Source organism: Lissotriton helveticus, chromosome 11 (genome assembly GCF_964261635.1).
Source record: "Lissotriton helveticus chromosome 11, aLisHel1.1, whole genome shotgun sequence".
Classification (NCBI taxonomy): Eukaryota; Metazoa; Chordata; class Amphibia; order Caudata; family Salamandridae; genus Lissotriton; species Lissotriton helveticus.
Window position 1 is genome coordinate 692,280,640 of NC_136072.1, and position 27,756 is coordinate 692,308,395.

Genomic DNA, 27,756 nt, shown 5'->3' on the forward strand with positions numbered 1-27,756 from the left:
AGCAGGGTGGGAGGTGGTAATGTATGGATTGCAGACTTTAAAAGGTAAGTAAACATAAAAATAAATACAACGAATTTCGTTGCACACACTGCATCGTATTTGGTGATGCAGTGTGTGCAACAAAATTTGTTGTATTTATTTTGTAGTAGTGGGAGTACCGCCCGGCCGGTACTCCCACTACCTGCCGCGGCTGGTAGTGATTGAGAAATTATCTTTATCTTTATTTTTTATTTTGGTTCAAGAACCATAAAAGATCTTTAAAATAATATTTACAATAAAACACAGTAAAATACAGTAGGACACAATGATTACATAAGTGATTTGTCTCTTCAGCAGTCCCATTATGTATATGTGTTTGAATATTATGTACTAGACTTGCGTAGGATATATCCTATTTTAGGTCTATCTTTACTGTCCATGTTTGCAGATAGGTTATATAAAGTGCACGTGCATAGTGAACAGTTATATCAACCAGGATAGTTTATTACAGTAGAGTTACTTTGAAGCAATTCCAAGGGATTTAACATCTGTCATCCTCTGTCCTCTCTATCAAAATGTATGTGCAGATTAATTAAAGTGCGTGTTCATAATGAGCGGTCAAACAACCCAATCAATTTGTTATGATATAACACATAAAACTATTTAATGTAAATGTAAAAAATAATCATTGTCTTAAGACAGTTTGGCAATAAAATATACTTGAATTGCTCTAGCATAGTATGTATATGTAAAGTAAAGAATTAAAGCTTCAACCCTCTCTTTTTCCATAAATAGCCCACCCCAAGTAGGAATCTACTGACTCCAAAAACAATTGTTTGTGCGCTATCTAGTTTTAGTATTCTTAGAACCTTGAGGTGTTTCCTAGTCATTAATCTCACAAACAGCGGCTTTATCCATTTCCTTCTGAGACTGGCATATGCAGGACAGAAGAATAATATGTGTGCAATGTCTTCTTCTAAGTCCAGCAAACATAGGGGGCATTTGGTTTCTAGCCCCATTTCTCAGTAACATGACCACTTAGCTGTGATTGCATTGAAATGGAGGATCTCATACTGGGATTTCAAGTAGAGGGTTTTGGCTAACTGTGGTTGGGTTTCATCCAGGAATAATTCAAAGTCGAACATGGATAAGTCAGTGGAATGTGACTGGGACGTCCAAGTCTAACAGCTCTCTCAGACCATTCCTGTATACCTGTAGTTCCTCAGTGGTCCAAATTCTGAGCCAGTGGAGTTAGGGTTTAAAGCTGCTAGAAGCTCCAGTTTCATAACACCAATGTCATACAATAGGGGAAGCAGTGGGGTATTTTGGGGCAGTACTGTAAACATTTGCATGGCCTTGTTTTCCACAGCTGTTAATTGAGTGAGACTTTCTTCACCCCATGGTTCAGACCGATAAAGTGCGGAGGATTGGGCTCTATATCTATAAACTTCCAGGGCCCAGGAGATTGCCTTGGACTCTTTTGCGTGTTGTCTTTTGACAATTAGTATTGTGTTTTGTATTAAAATTGTCTTAGCCTTGTTTATATGTGACTTCCAGGAGAGTTTTGAGTCCAGTATCGTCCCAAGATAACAGACATTAGATGCATGCTCTAGTGGTGTATCGTCCAAGACCAGTTTGTTGTTAAAAGGGCTGTGCCGTCTAATGGTCATTTACTTAGTCTTGGTGGGGTTGATTACAAGGCCCTTTGTTCTCCAGTAGTTGCTAAAACAATCTACTAGCATTTGGAGCCCTCCAGAGGTCTGAGATAATAAGATAGTGTCATCAGCAGACACGAATGCCCATGTGTGAGCCCCACTCAAGTTTGGCAAGTCGTGAATTCATTTCTGCATATATTGAGCAGGGTAGTTCACATATAATAAAAAAAGGGTAGGGGCCAAGATACAAGGCTGTCTCACGTCCCCTCCTCACAGGGATTGCTTCTGTGGTTCCCCCTCCAGGGCCTCAATGCACTTTGGTGAAATCATCTTGATGGAGTCTGACTATCTGGGACAGGATCTCTTCAGGGACTCCTTTTTGCTGTAATTTTTCCCATTGGCCGGCCCTTGGAATTAAGAAATTAACAATTTAAAACATTTTGGGTGGGCTTGAATGGATTAAAAAAGATAGAGATACCAGAACTTATAGCAGATGGTCTGGAAACCTGGGGGCATATTATCAAGAACAGGCGATAAAATTATCGCCGCTTTATCGGCAGGAAACTGCTGCTAAAGCGGCGATAATGGGCTTGATAATATGTCCTTGTGAATTCCCATAGCAGCCCAGGTTTTGGTCCCATAACCTGTCCAATGACCGCTCACCTCTGAGTTCCACGCACAGGAAGTCCCGGATGCATTTCTTGAACTCCTCCGACGGCATTTGGGAAATGTCTCCGGCGAGGACTCTTCGCTGCGTATACCGTATTTGGGTGGAGCTATGAGAGTGGAGTTTGGCAGGGAGTTAGCGAACGAAAAGACAGTGAGTTACACACCTGTGAAAGGGATGCGAGAGATGTTCATTGTGAGAGCCCACTATTGAATTAACCAAAACGTTTGAAGTAGATGGGAGTATCACATATGTGGGATGGAAAATTACTTTGAAACAGTAGTCAAAGAATGATAAGATGCATTACAATGCACCAACACCAACACGTTACGGGTGTCGTGAAAAACCTGCTTTAGCAGCTACAGCGGGTTGTGTTATTTATGCTTCCCTTCTGTCTGAAACTCAGCAGGCAAAAGTTCATTTTTAACACAAATTAAAAGAGTGGATGACTGGATGAGTGGGTAAAAACTGAATGGCAAAGTAGATGGTTGAGTGAATAGATGGATGGATGATGCTGGTTGGAAAGATGGATGGGTGGAAAGATAGATGCATGAATGGATGACTAAGATGGCAGACTGGATCAATGGATAGATAAATACATTGTTGATAGAGAGGAAGGATGGATGGCAGAGTGGGAAGATGGGTGGATGAGGATAGATAGAAGAGTGGATGGGTGGCTGGATGGGTAGATGGATAGATAGATGGAAGAATAGATGGATGGATGGCAGAGTGGATTGAGGGATTGTTAGAAGAGTGGAAGATGGAAGAGTGGGTGAATGGCAAAGGGAATGGATGGTTTAAAGGTTGGCATTGTGGATCGAAGGATGGCTCATTGGATGGATAGAATGGGCAAAGACTGAATGATAGATGAAAGAATGAATGGATGACTGAATGTAAGGGTGAATCAGAGCATTTTCGCTGGTAGGTGGAAGGGTGAAAGGGTGAATGGATAGATTCTTGGGTGTGAAAGACAAGGCTTCTACAGTAGGATGGCTTCACTTGCTTGGTGATCAAAGTGGGGGGGGGGGCATGTTCATTTTCTGGCCACTCCCTTGCAATATCCCTTGCAGTTTGCTCAATGACGATAAGTTAGGATAACCTCAGTAATGAGTGCTCAGTCTTTTCAAAGTTTATTTCAACACTTTCTCCAATGATGTTTTATGTAATTATCAACACGCTCGTAATTGATTGATGATGAAAATGTATGCATATTTCCAAGGGACGTGCTTTAAATTGTATCCATATTCAAATCATGAAAAATTAAACTCTTACTACTATTGTTCTATTTACAGCATAAATTTGAGGGCTAAGTTACTCTTAAAATTAAACGTCCTTTGTTAATTTCATGCAGGCACTTTAATATTATTTTCTTTCTTTTAACCTGATGTGTTGCCTAACCTGAAAACCATGCAGAGCTCTAGAAATTGAGTGAGTATAAACTATATTTACTACTAAAATTCAGTTCATGTTGATTTTAAAATTAAAAGTTACATCTTGTGTATTCTTCATGCTGTGTTTCTCACTTTGTTGTCAAGTGTTCTTCAGCACACAGTAAAGTATCCATTCGTGTAATATGACCTGCAGCACTGTCATTATGCTCATAACATTCATATTTATTGTATGTATTGTTGACTATAGTATTTATATCCTTTCATTGTGCACACCAATGGTTGTGATTTGAATGTGGTAGTAGTGGATTAAGATAAATATGAGCATAAGTCGAAGAATGGTGATTGTTTGCTGGGTAGTAGTGTTTTTCAATTCTGTCTGACATTATGTAAATGAATATGTTGGCTATGTAAGTTGCTTGCAATTTGCACACTACAACCACAACATTGTCAAGGAGTTTGTTACACCATACGCCCATAAATTCATGGAAGAGCTGCAAGGAGGTAAAGGTTGGAGGAACAGAAAGGTCAGCATGGAAAGGCAGGTGTGAGGCATGATTTTGAAAGTGAGTTCAGATGACCTTTGATACACACTTATAAGTGATGCTGATGGTTGGCCAAGTTCACCATGGTCTTTACATGGAGGCAACACTGCCTTTAAAAGACTAATTCTACCCGGCCTTGATACGTTTCTGGCATACGCATTGGCAAGAGTGGCACGATTGTCGTTACCTGGAACATGAGAGAGTGGAAAGTATGGAGGAGGTCCTCGTTCTGGGCTGTAGGCTAAAAAGAGAGGTACTCAAATGCAGGGAGATGGAGGGAAAGGGGCTCAAACAGGGTGTAAGGGAGTGTGAAGATTGGTACATTTCTAGCAATGCATTCCTCTCCTCTATGCCATTAATGTTTCTGAAGGCAAGTTTATTTAGGCTAGCACTGAGGTCGCTCAGATGTGGCATGGGTGATGCAGTGAAGTAAGAATGGAGGAAGACTTCCCCTCGTGTACTTAAGATATTTTGTGGTTTGCATGTTATAAAATGTTTACTATGAACTTGGTTTCACCGGATAATATTTCGACATGCTGGATGAATATTCCATTGTGCTCTTATGCAGCCCCAGCGTGCTTTTTGGAGGAGATTACAAGAAAGTCTAGATAGGTGCTATATGCTTAATGGTTGGCATTGGATCAGGAGTTTTCAAACCAATGATCAACTGGTACTATTTGATGAGAAGTAGTAACTCCGAAGCAGTTTATTTATGTTCTGGTAGATGATGGGAATCAAAGTCTGGGGCAAACATGAATGACAAGAGAAAGGGCAAGATTCATTCCCAACTCTTAAATAGAAGCAAAGTAATTATCTGTGTTGGAACATGAGTTCCAAACCAACTTAACAGCGCTGGAGTGATTGCATTTGGGCTACCTGTTTTTTGGACTTTTTCTGAGTGAGAATTACTACTTAGTCTCACTGATAGTAAACTCTGTTAAAATGGATCAGAAGTGCTAGCCACCAGTGTATGTCTTTTATAACCAGGCCTACTGCTGCACACTCGGATAAGAGGCTCTGGGTTGGCTGCATTTGCACATGTTTGAGCACACTTGTGCACACGTTTGAAGGCTAAGAGAGTGGGACTATCGTCCACCCCACCCAGTATATGCGCCCAGTTAGCCTGTCGCAGAAGGGACCCTTCAGGTACAGGCGCTGACCTTTGGTGTAGGACTTCTGATGTGAGTGGCATTGATATTGTATATCTGTACTGCTTAACTGAAAAGAGTGTCACCTTTAATGATGCAGGGATGGAAAAGTCCTCTGCCTAGTAAAGAGTGTAGCCTTGCCCTGTATTGTTTTCTGGATCCCTAATGCTAATTATTTTTCTTATGCGAACATGGATCATGTCTGTGTGCCATGGCATAGACCTGTCTCATGGATTGCGATCATGTTGCACTGGGTGGTGTGCCCAAAGCACTTCCCGCATAGTGGTGTACAGCTACCGCCTTCACCAGGAGTTAAGCAGCACAAGTGCAGTGGTGGCAGCATACCATGTAGTGATTAGTAGCAGTCAATAGGACCCTTTTACCCCGGGTCACTGGACTGAGGCCTACTGGTTCACTCACCTTTTTTACAGTTCTGCTGCTGTGTGCTTAACTCACCATTGGCCTACAGCAGCTAGTTGTGCAGTGCTGCATAGAGCAGGAGTGGTGGTTGTGTGTTAGTTGTATGTGTGCTTGGGAAGGGTACAGTACAAGAATGGTGCAGTTCTGTGCAGTATATATGTGGTTAGTGCATATGTGTGGTGTAGGTATGCCTGAGAGGAATACATTACATAAGAGATGTAGTACTAATGAGTACCACATGTGCAGGGTGTGTGTGCTTGCATGCGTACAATACATGAAGGGTGAGGAATTGTGCAGTGCACACATTGTGAGTGTGTGCTGGCAATGAATATGTTTTAAAATAAGCAACCCTGATTTAATATAGGAAATCTGAAATACTGAGCAGTGCACACAGATTGAGTGTGTATACTGAATTCATGTGTACAGGTAAATCTGCACTGCATAGAGATATTAGTGCTGGATGGTAAATGTGTGTTAGAGTATACACTGGTCAAATGTAATCCTAATTGTACATTGTATGGAGGAACCTGGGATACATTTTGGGAACCCCAGGCCTGCATAGTAAAAGCATGAGGAGGACAGGAATCCCCCGGACATATTTGTGTATTGCTGCATTTTTTATGAGCTGGGTGGAGACATACAGGAAGGAAGGATGAGACTCCCTTTATATCTCAAAAGACTGTATTTTTATTCAGTGATAGATCACAAGAAAGGGGCTTGGTCACATCCCAGGAAGAGAGATGGGGCTGATGATAGGATCATAAAGAGTAGAGCTACGGGATACAGGATTAACCCTTTGATGCATATATCACTGTGGCTGACATTTAGGTGTAAACGTATATCACTCCCATGAACTATGTTGTGGATAACCAGCTTCGGAGTTGTTCCTGCTGTGACCTGCCTCTTTCATGAAGGAGGGTGAAAAGGAGAAATGCACCATTCAAAGGAAGCAGAACCCCGATATAAAACTTCAAAAACCCAGACCCTAAATCACACTTGATGTCTGGAAAAGGCTATATAATAGGGTGAAATAAAGTCCCCGAAAATGTGTCTTCTGCCAAGCAGTCAGACTGGCTGTTTGTGAAGGGCAAGGTCTGCAAGACTTCTGCCTGCGACCAGGACTGATGACCAAGGCCTGCTAATCTCCCTGCTGGTGAGGGGACATCACCCAGGGAAACCAAGACCACTGGCCCAGGAGCCTGTAGCACCAGCACCTTCCTGCTTACCAAGACCAATGTGCCCTGTTAGGAAGAGAAGGACATTGGAGGGAGCAAGGTCCAGTGAAGAGCCCTATCGCGAGGACTCCCTGTGCTATGAGTGAGGATTCGCCTGTACACCGATTGGGCCGCACTAGTGTGCAGAATTGTTTTTCGGTGACTCCAGTATGGCAGAAGAGTGCCGCCGTAGATTGAGCTATGTGTGGAGCACCATGTGGGTCATGCTACACCACATCATGAAGCTGAGAATGGTCCTATATGCCAGATGGGGCCACTGGTAAAGTATAATTTCAATAGTGTCAAGACCTGTGACTGTATGGGCTACCATGGTAGCCCCATATGCAGGAGGGGTTTCCTGAACCAACAACCCCAAAGGATTCAGGCTGCCATCCGAATGAAAGACTGAGGCTACAACTTGCGGGTTGCACCAGCGCTGCGAGGGAACTGGCAGAGACACAGTGGATGGCGTTGCATCTTTGCTGGCTCCAGTCTGTAGCTGAAGAAATGATTCCCTAACCACATTAAACAAAGTCAACTTACTGCTTCATCATAAACAAGGAACTGCTCCAACATCTGAGAGACCTCTGACATTTTACTCCGGAGCAAGAGCCTGCACCACAGGGTACTGCCATGAACAGCCTGATCTCTTCAAACTAAACAGGACTCAGTGGGGTGCGTTTGAAGGCACCCACTGCGTCGCTGAACCCTTCTGTGCTGTGAGAGCAGGTAAGAAGAGAATTAGGCAAGTTGAACCCTGGGCAAACTCACTGCAAACAGTGCTTGCAGCACCATAGACACTTTTTTACTAAGGGCGTGATTTAGATCTTGGCAGATCGGTTACTCCTTCACAACGGTGACGGATATTCTGTTTGCTGAATTATAAATCCCATTATATTCCAAGGGATTTATGTTTCGGGCGATGTGATATCTGTCACCATTATGATAGAGTAACCTATCCACCAAGATCAAACTCAGGTCCTAAGTTCCTTAAAGGTAAGAAAAGAGAACATATGAGTACAAAGAAACTATGGCACTTAGAGAAGACAAAATTCTCCTGTACCGTAAGGGCTGAGAGAGATTCTCTGGTGGGAGTACATCTTCCTGAAGTAAACAGTATTCCCCAAATAGTACCTCACTGCTTTGTAAACCTTGTTTACTGGTTCTCTGAAATGCAGTTTAGTTAGGTATGGGAAGGTTCTACTTTAGCATCCTAGTTGTTACCCACTAGAATGTGGGGAAGGAAACAATTCCTTTTGTTAATATTACCCACACACACTCTAGTAGTGTCATGATTCATCATCGGGTCACTCTGACTCCTAAAGGTCAGGGTGGGCACGACCGTTTTTCAGGGAGCTCTTAGCAAGATGTGACCAGGGGGTGTTTACCCGTTCGGTGCGTCGGAGGGCCCCCGACCGTCCGATGTCATAGTGGGCGTGTGCGGAGGACAGCCCGGGCCATTCGAAACATGCCCACTCCATAAATCACCCGCACCGCGGCGGAATTCGCGCCGTGGTCAACCGGTTAACAATTAAAAATCCTCAGACAGATCCCGGTCTCCCTTTATTATTGTAACTGTCGGGGGTATTAAAAATTAGAAATAGGGGGCTCAATTAGAGTTTTATGGTCCTACAACCCTGGTGCCGACATGTTTAAATCCAAACTTAGGCTAATAAGGTCCCCGAATTTCATCAGGGCAAAACAAAAGAGGATTGGTTTGGGTAATCCTCCCTGATTTTCGCTCACAGGAAAAAACCTATCCACTTTTATGTTAAAAGGGCAGATAGCTGCTCCTTTTGGAGAGCACCAGATTTAGTAATCCTGCTCTTTTTGTGTGTATTTACGCCATCTGAAAATGAGAGAAGAAGATAAAAAGACATAGCGCAAATCTGTTTGTATAGTAGAAACGTTACCCAACGGTTATGTGCTTTTCAACACCCTTGCTTGTCAAACAGGAAGGGTGTGCAGAGGACATCACACATCATACCAACTCGGTATATTTTTCCTCACAATCAGCTTTTTGCCTTGTGTTATCTCGTGAATTTGACAAACCGATGTTCTCTTTCACAAGAATCAAGAGCCTTAGAGACAATCTTATCCTTACAGACACATATAAACCTAAGAGATAATATTTGAGTACAGCCTCATAGTTTGCATTCTCAAATGCAGTCAACAGTAAAAGTGGATTAGACGAACGAGGGTGGGACAAGGATTTGCCTGATAACTACTGGAGCTCCGACCTTAAGGGGATTGTCTTGTTGCATTTGAATGTCACCTTTCATTGCCTGAGTAAAGTTGAAATAAAAATACTGCTTTTTCTTATAAAAGCTACTTTTTGGTAGGGCATTGATTTATTGTTTGTACTGTGTGCACTTTGAGTTATGAGTCGTGTCCGCTGACCTGTATCTACATACCTTCCCAAAGGAGCCTTGACTGCTCGACCATAGCTACCACTGAGAGTCAGGTGCAGAACGGGTTCTTGGCCCAGTTGAGCAGGATCCATAGTAGGTTGGGCCCCAGAACATCAGGAGTAAAAGGCCTCAACCACCAATGGTCATTCTTAGTAGCCCATGCATGCCCTGTAGCTCTCTGAAAGGGGTTCTGAAAAGTGAATTATACATTGTGAGTGGAATCTGCAACAAAGTATGTTTTCACTATAGTTAGGCCTGGAGACTAGCATGATGCACTAATCCTATAGTAAAAATGGCCCGAGAGGAGATTCAATGTCCTTTTTGTTATAACTGCAATCAAAATGTCAAATATTCTTCCTCAAATCTAAGATGTGGTCACATATTATTCCCTAGTGGGAATCCTTTGATATGCAGTGGCAGATATGGAGATTTTGCCAAATCCTTTAATGGGTAATTAGGCGAAGGACAATATAGTACCATGTTTTGAAAGGTTAAAGTTGTGCCATTTATATTCAGCTGAGCATTGGAGAAACAGGCCTTTATTCATTTTTTCGTTTGTTTGTGAAATCTATTTCTTTATTTGGAGAAAAAGGTGTTCAAATAGGGCGTTTGGGATAGCTGGTGTCAGGGGGTGGATGATTTGTGAACATGCTTGCCATGCTTTCTGTATTCTAACATAATTTGTTTAAAGAAAAAGAAGTTAAGCTAATTGAAAGTTGTTTGGAATGTAGGATAGGTGATGCAGTGCTGGAAAGGTAAGATATGTAATGTGCAACATTCAATTGTTTTACCAACAATATTCCTTCATCAACTTTAAATGTGTCCACAAAACCTGATCACCATCTCACGTACAGTTTTGTTCTTGTGTACCGTATTTTCGCTGGTTTCAGAAATAATTTATTAGTTGAAATAATTCAGTGTTTCATTTAAGATATTGTGGGGCTCTTTTTGAACCCCAAGGTTGGAAGGCCAGAAAGCATCTCTGCGACACTGGCAGGGTATGTTCTCAATTTTAAGTTGAATAGTGCATGTCACCTCTATTGTGTAGCGGTGCCTCAGGGTAAAAAGGTTCCCCAGATCCTGATGTGTGGGATTTGGAAAAAGCCCTCCAACTAATTCAATTGCACTAGGATTTAGGGCATTTTTTAGATAAATAATTGGGAGGAAGGTAGCAATTAGAAAAACGTAAATTAACAATGATTTTGGGCTTTATGTCACAATCTACTTTGATTTGCTGATGCTTGTGTCACCTCAACATTAATATATAATTAATTTTTGTTTAGGTTATGGAGCTTTTAACAGCATTGATAAGAGGATAAGTAATAAAAAAAGATGGGGCTCACATAGTTTATTTTCCTTTTTAAGGCCGCGTTATTTGCTATTTATAAAAATGTTTATTTTAAATTATTTATCATATGTTTTTCAGATTCTTTTGCCCCAGTAGAAGTCCCTGAATTACTTGGTGGAAATAGTGCTGTCCTTTGAATTAGAGGGGGGGGGGAATCCATCATGATTTCATGGAAAATCTAGCCTTCTAGTTTGGTTTGAAAACTCCTGTTTGGTTACTGCGATAGTGGAAAATGGCTTGAGAAACATTTATGTAAGTGAAAACTTACAAACCATTTTGGATAAATCTCGTGGTGGTTTGGATCTTCACATTTGTGGTGTAAGTCAGAACCGCTCTGGTATTGAAGGCAGGTAAACTTAAATCATTTTTAGACCTCCAAGCTGAATTTCAGAGTGTGTTTTTAAGTATCTTCAATTTTGGCAGCTGATGGGGCATTATGGTATCAGAATGGGGGGGCTGGGAGAAGGACTTGCTTAGACTGATGGTAAAATTGATCATGTGTAAATGGTTAGCAAATCAAATTTACTTCATACATAGCCCTTATTTGATGCCCATCAGATTGAAAAAAGCCTTGCAGATTTCTGACCAAGAAAGTCCAATGATGGTCTTGGAGTCTAGGAGTATATATTTCTGCCTGTTCCACACTTCATACGTTTTGGGAACTGATTGAACTACCGTTATATTGTGCATTATCAGACATGCCTCTAGTTTGTCTACATCCACATGTTGTATTTTTGGGGTAATAGGTAGGATTTAGGGAGCCCTGTAGATTTTTGGTGTCACAAAATGTGTGCGCAAGATGTGTTGCATCTCTGATATGGACGAATTTTCCTCTCCCTACTTTTGAAAAATTTCACATTAAAATTCAGCCAATTAACTATCTAGGAGATGCTTTCCATGATTCTCTTGGATTACATTATAATTGGCTAAACATTTGGGGTATTTAGAAAGATTTTCGATTTTGAATAACCATTGAAAGTTAGGTTGTACGACATGGTGCTCTCATAAGCTAAACATAACGGGTCCGATTATGATGGCGGACGGACCTGAGTCCGTCTGCCACCATAGAGTAGGAGGGACCGTCCACAGGGGCAGCGGCGGTCCCTCCGTGCAAATTAGGATGTGACCGCCACCCTGGCGGTCACATCCTGTATTTTTAACATTGCGGTGGGTGCTGCTTCAAGCAGCACCCGCCGCAATGTTAAAAATGAAAGTTGTGCATTTGCATGCACAAAGCGGCAGGCACCGCGCGGTGCCTGCCGCTTTGTGCACACACATGCAGGGGGGTACCATAGGTACCCCCCATGTGCACCCCCCACCCCTCCTTCATCCAGGGGGCCCGCAACGGGCCCCCGAAGTGAAGGTCCGTATGCTTTTCCATGGCGGAAAAGCCGCCGCGGAAAAGCATACATCTTACGCCATCCTAATATGGCTGGCGGTGTCTGATAGACACCGCCAACCATGTTAAAGCTTTTCCGCAGCGGTCGGAAGGTGACCGCGGCGGAAAAGCTGCGGACAGATTTCAAGACCCACCGCCATCCTAATATGGCAGTGGGTCTTTTGAGGCTCCGCAGAGGATTTTCCGCATCTTCCGGGCCGGCGGTGGCTTCCGCCGGCCCGGAGGATGCGGAAAATCCTCCATCATAATCAAATTTTTTTTTGTAGTTCAATTAGTAATGATATTTCCCAAATGACGTTGTTTTCTTATTATTTTTAGAAGCGTAACAAAAATTGTAATAATAAAAAACATGCGTTAGTCCCATGGTTAATTTATGCTCATTGTGCATAAATCCGCTTAATACTGTACGTCTGGTATCATGCACTATGATTATGCAGTTATGCAGGAAACTAACAAGTGGCTTTCAATGCTTTTTCGCACATATTTTATGGGCTTGTTATTGTAACTTATATTTTGGTATATATGTTGATGTCTGTATACTGGCTACTCTGACTCAATAATAAAAAAAACACTAATCTATTTAAAATGTACCCTTTCTGATGAGGGGACCCCTTTGAGAACGGCGCTTTATATGGCTTTTCGCTTACTTTCACATATTTTCATCACTCATACCTGTTATACATGTGTCGAATGACTATAGTACATTGAGAATATGTGTGCACCGCATGCAAAACAATCGCAGAGAAATACGTCTAACTACAGTTTGAAAATAATACAACCTTATTTGGAGTTGAAGACTTTAGACTGAAAAATTGATTCCCATAAAAAAATTCTGAAGAGCTCGCCAAGTACTTTGACAGATGTTTCAAGGTTAGCAAAAAACAAGCATAACAAAGTTCACAGAGACGAAGTGTATGTAAACATTGACCGAAAAGATATTTGGTTTCGAAATATTATTAACAGTAACCTTGCCATAATAGATTCATTGACCAAACATAATAAATCATTTGCAAGTCTTGTCCGCCGTGAGTTTAGGAAAGCAACTTTCTCGTCTTCAGGTTATCCCTTTGGCTAACAGCGTGTTTAAAAGTAGAGAATAATCCTGGCGTGTCCCCCTTTTTGCAGACTACTATTAAATAATAAACTTATTTTAACTGTTTTAAGCAAATTTGGCAAGTTATCTAGTTTTTTTTCATTTTCATTACTCTTCATCTTTGTATGCAGAAAAATAACCTAATCTAGGTATTTTTCGCTGCATTTCACATCTATCCATAGACTATTCCTGGATCACTTTTTATTCTAGAAGTATTATTCTAGAATTATAACAATGTGAAAGCAATAGGAAGGATAGGTTCTTCGTGAGGTTCATAACACGACCCGTGTTACACTGCTGTTTTGCTAATGTTAACTGTCAGGTATAATAATAGTATCTCCTCTTTGCTCAAAGCATAGTGTCACCACCCTGAGATAAAGGTGTCCCTTCAGTATAGGCAATTGAGTAGTTTCAAATAACCCGTTTTGTAAATGTATTTTTTATTTCCTTTAATGAGCTTTGCAATGGCCTAGTGGCTCGCCATACAGTGCTAATGGGTCCTAACCAGTGATTGGAATGCACGTGCATTTTGCATGTGCACTACTTGTAGCCGTCATCTTCTGGCGTGGGCTTCCAACAGATTCAAAATGACTGCCCTTGTGTGCGCATGAGTTTTCATGCACACACAAGGGCCACCATCTCGTTGACCTATTAAAAAACAGCTGCACTTTAGTGCAGATTTGCATGTAGGGATTTTATGGATGATGGGCGTGGAACCCATTCAAAGTTGGCTGCTCTTGCGCACACAGGAGCAGGAATGTGCACACAAGGGTGACTTTGTCTGAATATTTTGGTGAAACTTTATTATAATGCTACGCTCAGTCATGCAACATGTCGGCCATCTTATGAGTATGCAAATTTCTGCTTCAAGAAGGCTAGTCTCTGCCATTGGCTTAGCCAATTCTGGTGCAATATTAAAAGCATTGAGATTCAGGCGGGATGGCGTCTCCAAGAACTACGGGCCACTTTTGTAGTGTGGAAAAGGCTGCTTTAATGAAACAGTTGCACAAAACAGCAATAAAAACCCAAGTAACCTGGCTCTACGCCATTCAGACCACTCATAGCCTTGGCCTTACTATACATTTCATTACCTAACAAAACCCTCTCCCCTAATCAACCCCCCATTTAAAACGAAACCAATCTTAATCCAATCACACCTCATCACTCATAAATCCCCACATCCATCCATCTTGCATCCACCACAGTTGTCCTCTCATTCAATAAATGTAATTCCCATCCCCACAGAATACAACTGGGTCTGAACATTGACCTGGCTTTATTTTACAAACCTTTTTAACTAAAGTAGAAAAAAAAATCAGCACCTGCTCATAAGCGACAAAACCCCCCAACCTACTTCCCTGTCTCGTGCACCAACCTCATCATAGACTGCTAAAACAAAACAAAAAAAGGGGGAAGGTTGGGTGGGACAACGCTAACTCCGACTCTGCCAACCAGGGCGTGCTGAGTCAAAATAACACCTAAACATCGTTAACTGCCACCCAAGGACCTATCTAAGCCCCCCCCGCACCCCCTAGCCAATCTCTATGTCCTACGCTCTCAGACCTTACCACCCGCTCAAAACTTCCTGGATGTTAGGGCTTTTGCCCCCCCCCCAAAACCATCATCAGGCGGGATGGCATCTCCAATACCTATGGACTACTTTTGTAGTCTGGAAAAGGCAGCTTTAATAAAACAAATGCACAAAACGGCAATAAAACCCAGTTAACCCGGCTCTATGCCATACAGACTACTCATTGCCTTGGCCTCCCTATACATTTCATTAAATAACAAAAACCCCTACCCAAATCAACCCCTCCTTTAAAACCAAACCAATCAAAATCCAATCACTCATCGCTCATAAATCTCCGCATCCATTGTCTTGCATCCACCACTGTTGTACTCTCATTACATAAATCCACTTCCCCCCAAGAATGAAATTGGGTCTGAACATGGATCTGCGCTTTCTTTTACAAACCTTTTTAAATACTTTAGGAAAAAACGCCACCAGAAGACATGCAGAATTTTCTGCCCCCCTCTCCCACCCACCTGGAAAAAAAAACATACATTCCTATTAGCAAATGCAGCATCCCCGCCAACATACACTTGATCTGCATCAGGTACAATTCCACCCTGTTTAAATGAGAAAAAAGCAGCAGCGGACCCAAGAGGTGCCGCACCCTAATCCCAGTTCCAAAAGCGTGTCGATGTATGTGCCTCTACCCCTGGCGCCAGCTGCTGAGTGGCGTCACTGTGAATCCAGATCAAATAGTACTTTTTTAAGCTTGGGTGGGGGCGCACAATTATAAAGTCCAAAATTAGCAAAATATTTTTTGTAAGTCCAAAATTGGTCCAATTGGCAGTGCATCACACCGTCTCTTCCCGATATGACAGAATCAATTTTTTGTATATATATATAGAGTTGGCGGCTCCGCTATCGGATAGGGTCCCTGAATCAGGACGTTAGGTCCAATAACGGCGTCCTCCAATGCAGAGGGTCCTGCCAATTGGACCAATTATTATAACACAAACTTTGAAAAGGTCCTGATCCAGGGACACATTTCAAACACTGATTTGTTAAAACAAAAAAGTAACTCTCTCTATTACATTGAGAAGTAATGGGATGGTTTGAGATACACACCACAAAAACCCTGAGGAAGCTCCCTGTATGGGAGAGAAACGCGTTGGCTGATCAACTGTTTTTATACAATGAAATCAACGTACTTCTGCAATTAATAAACTTTTTGTACAAATAAAGAAAAGACTTACAAAAAATATTTTGCTCATTTTGGACTTTATAATTGTGCGCCCCCACCCAAGCTTAAAAAAGTACAATTCCACCCTGTAACCAGACAAATGCACCCTATCATCGCTAAAAAACTCAGGGGCCTCGTATGTGAAGTCATTGTGTTCCAAGAAGAAAAACCCCAGCGCCATGCAAAACTTCCACAACTCCCTGTTCCCTTTTCACCCGCCCTGTCGATGGCCCCTGACCTGTTAGCTCCCCTCCATATCCTCTGTGGCATCTGTTCAGTGAATACCACTGTTAAGCCTAGACACACTGTCTTAATCTCTATCAAGTTCCATTTTATAGCTTTTACCAGAGCCAAACCTTTCATCTTGACTAAGTCATTTCCTTCTAGGTGCACCAAAAAAATGTCCGGGCCATGGGCTCCGTTGACCAAGTCCCTCAATTTGGGCAATAGATTGTGTCATTGCATGCCTCCTTTTGTAACCTTGTGGAACAGCCTCCCACTGTTTCTGAGACAGTGCAAGGACCACCTTCCTTTTAGGAAGCAATTAAAGACATTCCTTTTTCAAAATTGATCTACGCTTATGGTAAGGGTCCGCTAAATGCTTTTTTGGCTGCCAAAGGCGCGGAGATACTCCTTCGGGAGGTGATCCTAGCGCGGTACAAACACGCAAATAAATAAATAAATAAATAAACTGTACTTCCGTATCAGGCAGACCCAGATGTCTTCCTCCTCGCCATGCCTCGCTGCCCACTTCACAAAAGAGTACCAACAGATCTAAACCTCTATATGGCCTCTTAGTGGGCCTGTAATGCAACCTAGGAGAAAACAAACTCATGTTATTGATCGTCATGCAACATCCACCGCAAACGCACATAGCACCGATAGCACCTACATCGCCAACCCCCCACCTGCTGAATCTCCCCGCTGTCCAACACATGCCCTCATCCTTCCTCGTCATCCCAATCTGGAATGAATGCATCCTGAAATCCTTTGCCTATTAGCCCAACAAAGCCAATGCTTTTCTCAAGACTCCCAACACTTGCGAAGCTGGAAAACATTCCTCATTCTCATGCAGAAAAATAGCCTCCCAACTACCCCCTTGCTTTCTCAACCTTACCCACCAAGCGCATGAGCAAACCGACACATCGGGGTACACTGGCAATGTCACACAAAGGCCCTTGCCTGACTGATCCATCTCGGTCTTGGGTATTCAACCCTGCACTGCCTCGCACCGCATGCGGATCTCATGTCAACTCATTCCCCTGCGTGTTTCAGAGCCAACCACTTCTGTAACCCAAAAAGCCCACAAAATAGCCACACCATAATGACCGAAAAACCCAGTGTCTCCCATGCAGCCCTACACACCCTTGGCAGAGCGGCAATCACTTGATACCGAATGAGCAGTGTAATGGGACGTCTCAACAGGTCACCCATCCCCCTCTCCCTTGACCACCCCTCCTGGATGTGCTTACTCATGCCACCTGATAATCGCTTGTATGCCCACCACAGTTTTCCAAAAAAGGCTATGCCTGCCAACATACCGGCTATCGTGACTGCTGACAAACCCTTGTCAATCAAGGACATGTTAAAATTTACCACATCATCCCATCGAGCACAACCTCTATCCGAACTTCCCCTGGAGACTGCCCACAACAGCAGAAGCTCATCCCACACCAGCCCATAAGCATTCCGCATCGAATCCGATTGCGTACCTAGGATCAGCTGCATCACGCGCTTTCACTTACTACCCACAAGTGGTCTGGCATCACAGTCTTCCTTTCGTCAACCCCTGGGGCCAACCCACATAACCTCGTCCTCTGAAATCAAGAGAGCATTAGCAGATCATTGTGTATTTCAGGAATGCGTTGCGCCCTGTAAGTAACGCTGTGAAGCAAACATTCCAAAACAAATACTCTCAACAATGCACACCTTCGGCTCCTTTGCTGACTGCCGATTGACTATGTCAACAATCGCCACGTTATCCACATTAAACAGACTGTCCTCTTCACAAAGTAGTGCCCACACAAGCACACTGCCACCACAAGAGGAAACAATTCTAGGAAAGCGATGCTTTGCCCTCCCGGCTTCCACACCACTGGCCATTCTTAGACGCACCACCGCCCCTGCCAGAAAAGGCCAAAATCATGCCCGCCTGTGGCATATGCAAACATTTTCACAGACCACTCCATCTGCTCCCCAACATTGGAATGCTATTGCACTCATTCAGAAAAGTACATCAAACCTTCAAATTCTCCCGGACCCCCGCTGTTATTCTCACCCTGTGATCCGACATTGAGGTCCCAGTCAGTGCCCAGCCCAATCTTCTACAAGATGTCCTGCCAGCTCTGACTGCCTTACATGCAAAGTTCAGGTGCCCCAACATAAACTGCATGTCCTTCATCTACACCTTTGACCTATCTAAAACCTCATCCAAGAGCTCCAACCAACGCCTCTACTTATCATCAGGCAGACAAACCTCCATCTTGTCTGAATCCAGCTTTATGCCCTAAAAGGTAATTATGAGAAGTATGCCTGGCATATGCTGTCCACTATTCTAGTGGGCACTTTGCACCAGTCCAAACGACCCTTATTGATGGTAGGTTTAAAGACAACCTATATAGAAAGCTATCCTAGTGGTAGCTGTGGAGAGCAGCCTTCAGGCTAAGTCTTGAAGGAATGTAAAGCAGCTTGTTTTACCAGTCTATAATCTCATGAATGACCAAATGAAAGGAGACCCACACCAGGTATATATATATAAAATATATGTTTTTATTCTAAACACATCCCTTTAGTCTCTTTATGAGGCTAGAAGCAAAAGTACATTCAGTAAACTTATTTAGCACACAGTAAATTAGCACAATATACGTTGAGCCCTAGGGGCGTACCAAACCATATATTAAGAAAGTGGTATAAGAACCACGACTGACATAGATACGAGGCCCAGAGCCTTTAGAACCACTGGGGCAACCAGGAACCACCCAAGGTAGTGACACAAGGGCCCCATGGGGGACGCGTGCATTGTCTAAACACAGCCGCGAATCACCTTTAACTTCTATTGGGAAAGTCACGTTGGAATTTTAAAGATTAAGGACACCTAAAAGAGAACTTGGAGCAAACCCCTTTAGAAGTAGGAATTTCTTGAGTCAACACCCACGGGAGCACCGGAGTACTCAAGTTACCTCACCCAGGAAAGCCGGGTGCTTAGGTGTCTTTTCGTGTCAGGTTTTGTCTTCGATTTCAATGGAGAGCTGCTGTAAACTGCTGCTGGCGTCCATGTGGAAAGTAACCGGGTGGATCCAAGGGTGGATCGGAGATGTGAAGAACCTGTAAGCAGAGGGCACAGAGTCTGGGTCACTTGCCAGTTACCAGAAAGGCAATGAGAAGATGCCCACCGATGTCGGGTGATTACAGGTAAAGAAGGTGAAGCTTGACTCTTCAGCCACGAGGACCAGGAGGTGTCGAGGACAACCAGGAGCTGGATTCGAACTGTCCCTTGGAGGATGTCGAGTGCTGCTGTGTCAGTTTCCGGATTGGACCCAACAAGCCTTGGCAACAGCAACCCACGCAGAAAGCAAAGATTGGCTTCAGTGCAGACCAGCAAGGTGTGAGGGACCCACCTATTGGTAGGGAGTCAGGGCACGTCTGGAGCAACCAGGGAAGCCCAAAGGAAAGAAGAGTTACCTTTGTGGGGACCCACCAGTCAACAGACCAGGGATCGTGAAGGGGCCTTAAGCTGAATTGCTAGAAGTGGGCTCACGGAACGCTTGTGGAGTGTAGGCCCACAATCTTCAGTGCAGATGGTACTTGGGGATTGGACTACAAGTAGTCCAATGCACAACTTCGGGAAAGCTCAGGAAGTTGATGCCCTTGAAAATTTGCACAGTGTCCAAGAGTTCCGGTCCCACGTTCCTCGTGAGGGCTGTTGGTCTCAGCTTTGCTGGGATCTCCTGTTGGCCTCTGAGAAATCTGGAAGTCCATGTCCTGAGTCACAAATACTTCAGGGTCCGGTGGGAGCTTCGGAAATGCAGACCAACAAGATGCTTCTTGGTGCCTGTTTGAACAGGGGAGTCACTCCTTGACCCCAAGGGAGATTCTTCCGTCTTCTAGTCGTGTAGAATGTCGACGTTTCAGGATATGTGTTGCAGAGTTTCATCCAGGTGTAATCTGAAGTCCTAAGGACTGGGGTCCCATACTTATACTAAGTTAGTGGGTTGGACATACTTTGGGGACCAACCTATGGGAGGGTCTGAGAAGAGGGGTGGTTACACCCCTTTCCCTTTGTCCAGTTTTGCGCCAGAGCAGGGGCTGAGCACCCCTGCAATCGGTTTGAACTGGGGTATGCACAGGGACACCAAGTGTGCCCCCAGCACTGTCTGAAAAGCATTCTTTGAATGCACCCACCCAGCCCCAATACACTAAAGCCTATCTGGGACGTGGTTACACCTCCCTGTGACAGGAAACCTATTGTACAGGCCTCCCCTGCCAGACTTTCATCCAGCAGCAGGAGGTCAGACCCGTGGCTGTGACATCCATTTTGTGAATCCAGGGCTCTTTTAAACTGTTACCAGTTAGGTCAGTGTGTACATGTCTTCGCCCTCTAGAAGGGTGGAATTTTACCCCCGCCGCCATGACTGGGGGAGGGGGGGTAGAATTCCAAAGTGTTTGACACCAAAAACGACATGTTTCCATGCAGCCATTCCAAAGTTAGCATTTACCCCGAGGTTATAATGCACTTAAGAGTATATGGTCTGGCTGCATCACAGAACAGCCTCAGAGAATATGCTCCGAAAGCTGCAGAGGGGCCCAGCTCATGCACGGTCACCCTCTCACACAAAACCAAGCACTCTGCCTTCAGGATTGATAAGGCCTGCCATAGGAGTGACTTATAGGTTTATATATGTCAGTGGATAAAGATAGATATAGGTAGCCTATATCTTAGTAAGAGATGCATGCACCACCTTACCCAAGCTGTAGTAGCAGAACTGTGGTGCCATTTTGGAAGGCATCCCAGGGGTGGCATAATACATGCTTCTGCCCCTGGTTGGCCTCTGGGGTACCATTGCCCTTGGTACCTAAGGTACCATATACTAGGGACTCACAAGGGTAACCCAGTAACCAATCTGGAGTGTACCTAAAGTACATGCAATCATTTTAGAGAGGAAGCAGCTAGGCTGGGGTCCTGAATAGCATGGCCCCAGCCAGACTAAAGTCGGAAAACAGTGAAACACCAGCAAAAAGTGGGGGTAACCATAGTAAGCAGATCCTACACTCTTACAGTAATCACCTGAACAGTCCCCACCCTCTTTTCTGGTGCTAAAGGGACACCCAAATCCAACATTAAACATTGTAACAACTGCAAACTCTCCTGACAACCCCCAGAATGTGGAGCCCCAAACATGAAAAAGTATCCACGTAATGAGTCATCACATCCTTTCCAGCCACATGGACAAAGCATTTTTGCAAAAAGGAACTAAAAGCCTCAAACAGAGAACAAGAAACTGAGCATCCTATTGGTGATGCCTTGTCCACAAAAAACTGTCCTCCAAACTGAATGCCCAACAACTGATGGTCCACAGGGTGAACAGGAAGCAACCTAAATGGTGATTTTAAGTCACATTTTACCATAAGGGCTCATCACCATTTCCCACCTTGTTGGCCAACAGGACCGCTGAGTCGACTGAGGCATTTTGCACTTTGCTACACTCCTCAGAAATGAAGTACTTGAGCGGCAGCCCTGCAGGCCAGGAAAGGTGATGAATGAGGCAAAACTCACCCACCTCCTTCTTGGGCACCACACCAAAGGGCGAAATCCTCAAATTCCCTAGTGGCCAGTACAGAAATGGCCCCTCCATTCTGTCCTCCGACACCTCCTTCATTAACTTTCTCCAAAGCAACTCCTCTTCGCCTCTGACTGATCTCAAATTTTTCACCCACTGTCAAACCCTGGGACCCTCATAACACAAACAAAAACCAAACTGGGAACCTGTCAACAACAATTACCTCTCCCGTTCGAACCTCATCATAACCAGCCATTTTTTCAAGCAGTCCAACTTAACCTGCATATGTGCCTTTGCCCATGGAACCCTGACCTTCCCTACACCGTCCCCAGTCGTTGTATCCAATCCATGGTCCCCCTACACCCCCTTGTGACCCAGTAAACCCTCCCTGGATGCCACACTGGGTAAGCATGTGTCTGCCACCACATTTGGAGCAGTTGTGGTATTTGTAATATACTGCCAAACACAGTCTCCTATTGAATGACCATCATGCTCCAGCCATCACTGTCTGTCTCCGGCCTGCTGTACCCACCCTTGTCTGGGTGGGATGCCCTGAAAGGAACTGTAGATGACCAGCCAGCCGCTCGCCGTATAAGTTGATGGGGCTGGTCTCTTTGGTGTCATGGTTTGCGGGAATAACTCATAAACCAATTGCCCCCACACCCCATCCTCTTCCTCTGCCAGTTGTGCCTGAAATTCCTCATTGTAACATACCCACAACTAACCTCCAAAAGTCACCTGCGCCTTCTGCACTACGTCTAGATACTAAACAGAGCAACGCACCTCTCTGGATACTTTCGCAATATACGCTTGCATATATGAGAAAAGCCACTGTTCACTTTTAAATATTAATGGTCACACTGGGCCTACTTGAGAGCTCATACTCCTCCTTCTTTGATCTTTCTTTTTCTCGTATGTTCCTATGTAGCAACTTATAAAACTCCAGAAATTCCCATTTCCAAATCCGGTCTTTCGTAGCAGCCAGCAAATTACCCATGTAAGGCATCTTCCTTCTCATGTCTTTGCTCTCCTTTTTTTTTGCTGTCACCCTCCCCTCCTCCAGTTTCAGTTGTCTATGTGGCTTGCGCTGCATCCTCTACTATGTCCATACCCGTACCCTAGTCCAGCACATACTTACCCCTCCTCAGCCGCAGACCATCCTCCCTTTGCGCTTCTGCCTCATATCCTGTGGCTTGAACGCCCACTTTTGCAAACACACCTATTTTCCCTGTGAGCATCTCCCCCACCTTACCTTCAAGATCGGGGCCCGCGTTGGAGATGTCTGTCTTGCCACTTGGGTCTCTCCTTCTGTATCAACACTGTGCTTGTCGTTACGTCCTGCAAGACACCAACACTACCCCTCCAAATAGGCAACCCCTGTCCCCTATTTGTAGGAGATTCCACCCACCATTCATCCTCACAGTCACTCCCTTCCAACAACTCACCATCATCCACAATCTCACCCTCCTCCAATCCTTCTTCATCATAATCCAGATCCCAGTCCCCGACCCTCCCATCCCCACATTGCACACTTGTGCCCGCCACTTCCCCAACACTTTTCCCCCATCTCCAAATTTCTCCTGAAACAAATCCTACAAAGGATCATATTCTCGCCAAGCAGACTCACCCTCCTGGCTGTGGCTCACTTCACTTAGGTCCCCCACTGTCCCAGGGCTGGTCGTAAAGACGCATGCCCTGTCTCTGGGCCAGGGTGGACAGGCCACACTAGACCCTCTTGTTTGACCCACCCATGACCATTCCACCACGCCTACCTTCATCCCCTGGTTGGCACTAGTCTGTCCCTGCCCTGCCTGCCCATCAAAACCAGAGGGGGGAAGTGACACCACACCCACTGACCTGGGCTCCCATCCTGAAATGCCTAAGCCCCCATCCAAACCATGGATTGAGGTGGGGGTAAGCATGACACCCACCCTGAAACCCCAGCACCTATGCTCCCTAGAACTGGAGCCCCAGCCTTCTCCACCCCAGCTGGTAATGACCTTACCTCTCTTCCTTCATGCCTGCCTTCAGGCTCTCAAGTGCACGGGCCTCCACACTGTCCACCCTTGGACTCCAACAGCTCCACCTCAGGGGCCCCAGCTGACCCCACACCTGACACGGGGAGGGAGGCACCAGTTGCTTGTTCTGCCTTCCCCTACCCCCGTTCCTGCTTCCTTACTGCTCTGATCAGTCAGGTCCAGTCTATGTGGGCTGGAGAGGTCCAGCGGCAGGACCTGAGCAGTGAATGCTCCGCCCCCTGCCACGACATGCTGCCCGGTCCCCTCGTGGCCCATTGTCACTGCACCCTCTGGCTGCACTTTAGGGTGCAGGCTCGAGCCATGAGGACTTGCCACCTCCCGGCCCATGGGACTCACCCCTGCTGCCCATTCATGAAAAATAAGGGCCTACACCTGCATCGCATATAACACAAGCTGTCTTTTGCGCATTCCTCCTCCCCGCACAAACTGTCTCTTCTACTGGCAGCACGCTAGACCCGCCCCAGCCCAATCAAACACCTTGGCCCCCCACCACCACCACGCGGAGCCTCAGCCCAGAAAAGACGGCCAGCCCGTTTAACCCCTGCTCGCACCCAACCCACCTTTTTGCACCTTGCGGGGGTAAAGCACAAGCCATGATGCCTGCTGCCACTCCGCCCACTGTTCTTCGTTTTGGGTGCTCCACGGGGGCAACGCCCACCTGTGCCAGTACCCCAGCCGCCAGCAGATCAGCTCTGCCTGCCTGCTGCAACACCAGCAGTGCCTGTTGCACATCGTTCTGGACAGCCATGCTTCCTAGCCAAGTCACTTACGGACACTACCACTAACTACCACAATGCTAACACAACGCTAACTCTGACCCTGCCAACTGGGGCATGCGGAGTCAAAATGGCACCTAAACTCCAATAACTGTCACCCAGGACCTATCCAAGCCCTGCCCCGCACTCTTTAAGCAATTGCTATGCCTACGCTCTCAGACTCTACCAACTGCCCGGAAATTCAGGAAGGGTAGGGCTTTTACAAAAATCAATTGCTTCATCCATGGGGGTCATTCTTCTACCCTACACCATCACCGATGCACACTGCACAAGGTACGGTGGAAGAAGAGCAAAGAGGAAATGGAAAAGGAAGAAAAAGATGTAAAAGTGAGTACAGCAAGGAAGGCTAGAATGAAGAGAAAAGTGACATCGATCAAGGACAGAGAATAGAAAAGGAGAGGCAAAGAGTTATAATAATCTACAGGAAAACAAATGAGCTAGAAAGGGAGGACTGAAAAGGAAAACAATGAAAAGAAAGCAGTCAATATAAAATAAAAAAAACTGTGGGAAAGTAGATGAGAGGCTGCAGACGTAGAGGAAACATAGCTTAACAGGTGTAGAAAAGTCAATAGGAAAAATAGACAGTCAATCGGTTGCACATCAAAATGTGATTAAGATGCCATTTGGGAATTACAATAAATACTGCAGGATCTAAGTGTTACAATGAGGCCCCTATTCCATGTGGGATACTCAATTGGGGTAAGATACCTCTTGCAATGCTGCAGGTCAAAGGTTCAAACTCCTATTGCAATACAAGGTTCCCATTACCAATTGTCTGGCGTGGGATTCCTTGGGAGTGGGGTGACAGAGAGGATACTGCTTGGGGAAAATACAAGTTGTTATTGACCTGAATTTACGGGGGCCTGTAAACACCAGACCTTAATTTACCAAGTGGAAATCGGCACACAGTAAAACAATGAGTGAAAAGTGGCAGGTCCTGCAGACAAAGGCACATCAAGGCTCTTATGCACCCATCCCATAACCACAGGCGAAGCAGACACTGTGCCGCCTCCCACGCCCAGTCAGACTGAACCTCCTTTTGCAAATAATACCCCAGGTCTCCACTGACCTCCCCTTTTGATATTCACCACCTGCTCAGACCAGTCAGTAAAGTCGAATAGTCACCTAAATCATGATACACATGCACATTTTCACCTAGTATTTCTGGGTTCTATAGTTCAATGGACTAATGCTGGCTAAGGTCTGTTTTAAGTGCAGGGTTACTAGTCATAAAATAAGAAATAATAAGTGGAGTGCATTTCCTTTTAATATTGGGGCACGCTAACTTTAGAACTAACCAATATCTGGCAGCCTTTTCATCTAAAGGAAAGAGAATGCAATTTTAATTTGAACATGTGCAAGTTATATATTATTTCATTTTCAGCACACAAAACTTAGAGAAGCGGTCCCACCAGGGGTAAGCTTATAAACACTATCACATGACCTATTTGCCTCCCATTGCAAACATCTGTAGAATAGTATAAGGCACTAGCCTCAGATATTTTGACTGAGCAGAAAATCTGAATGAATTTAAAATTGTGAACAAAAATGAAAAAAGCCACATTCTCCTTTTGTCAATATTTGTTCTGCTTGAGGACTCTTAAAGAGGCTCATTCAGCGACTGTTGAGGTGCCCAGATCAGTGGAGGAGATAAATGATTACAGAGGATATCATGGCATTAAGACCAACCACTGGTGAAGCAGTTGTTCTGGAGGCAGAAGAGTTTGCTGAGGATGCACTAGTATGTTGTTGCCGTGGTCAGCAAGCTTTTTGCTATTCAAAAACAAACTACCTGAAGGTGTGGATAGTCAACCAAGAATGCAGACGCACTTTACCAGGTTCTGCATCCAGGACACAGCCTCTACGACACAGTCCCTGAAGATCTAAGACCTATGCCATGAATCTATGTAAGGACTGATACCCTGATCTCCATCAGAGGTGGAAAACTGCAAATTACATGGCAGCGACTAAGGGCCATATGTATCATAGAAATTCGCAATCGCAAAGGCCGAAATTCTGCGAATATCGTCCTTTGCGAATGCCAATTTGCTAAATGGAATGTATGACTGAAAATCCGGTGCAAAATAAGGAATTGCAAAATTTGCGATTCCTTATTTTGCAATAGCATTTAAGGAATCGCAAATTTAGCGATTCCGTAATTGCAATGTATGAAGCTAAAAAAAAAATTCAAATTGTCCCTAAGGAATCGCAAATTACCACCAACTTCAAGTTGGTGGTAATTTGCGAATTTCTTGAAAAAAGGCCCATTTTGGCATTTTTCAAAGTGCCATGTGACGCACATACATGCCCTTAGGGCATGTATGTGCACCACATGTGCACCCATGCTTATTTCAGGGGTGCAACAGGGTGTCCTTTGGACAACCCTGCACCCTTGAAATTATTCCCAATTTGCGATTAGCAAATTGCGAATCGCAAAATGAGAATAAATTCCCATTCCTTCCTATGGGCCTCCGAATTCGCAATTAAGGAATATCAAGAAATCGCAAAAAAATTGCAATTTTCTGATACATACCAATTTGCGATTCTGAAATAGCGATTTCTTAAAAATCGCTATTACAGAATCGCAAATTGGTACCTTGATACATATGGCCCTATAAGTGGTGAACTAAATTGAAGATGAGTAGGAGATTAGAACACCCATGCTGTCCATCCAGAGTGGAACACCAGGAGTAGGCACACCACTGTGAGGCACCACCCACAAATCTGTTAACACTCTAGTTAAGGAAGTGAGGTAGACTCTGGAGTTGCTGATTTGAGACCTATATAAAAAGGGGAGGAGGGCAAAAACTGGTAACTGTAGAGGTGGTACTAGTATCTAAACCATGCCCAATCACCCCTTGAGAATGGGTGAACCCACTTAAAGCTGAACTAATTAACAGATCAACAGAGAGATATGTCCTGTTACATCATTGATATTCTGGCTAAAGACAAAGGTAACCAGTTAGCCCAGGCAAAATAGAAAACATACCAAAATTATTCATGGGCATCTGTCAGCCCCACCTGCAGAACTTGCAGCCTCAGATGAAATAACTGGCCCTCATCCATGTATGCTGTCCTCGGAGCAGTTGAAGCTTCCATTACAACCCATGAGTAACTAATTGAGGAAGTCCATAAGGATACATC

General features: G+C 44.5%; 1 protein-coding gene across 2 annotated transcripts in view; it reads left to right on the plus strand.

Annotated features, from left to right (window-relative positions):
• LOC144791782 (indoleamine 2,3-dioxygenase 2-like) overlaps positions 1 to 27,756 on the plus strand; it is a 280,183-nt gene that overhangs the window by 160,750 nt on the left and 91,677 nt on the right. The window contains exon 5 of one of the 2 annotated variants that reach the window (XM_078666548.1): positions 3,715 to 3,729. The exons of the other annotated variant lie outside the window; for it this stretch is intronic. Within the exon in view, the coding sequence (XP_078522674.1) occupies positions 3,715 to 3,729 (15 nt within the window). The remainder of the gene's footprint in view (positions 1 to 3,714; positions 3,730 to 27,756) is intronic. 2 annotated transcript variants of the gene reach the window in all.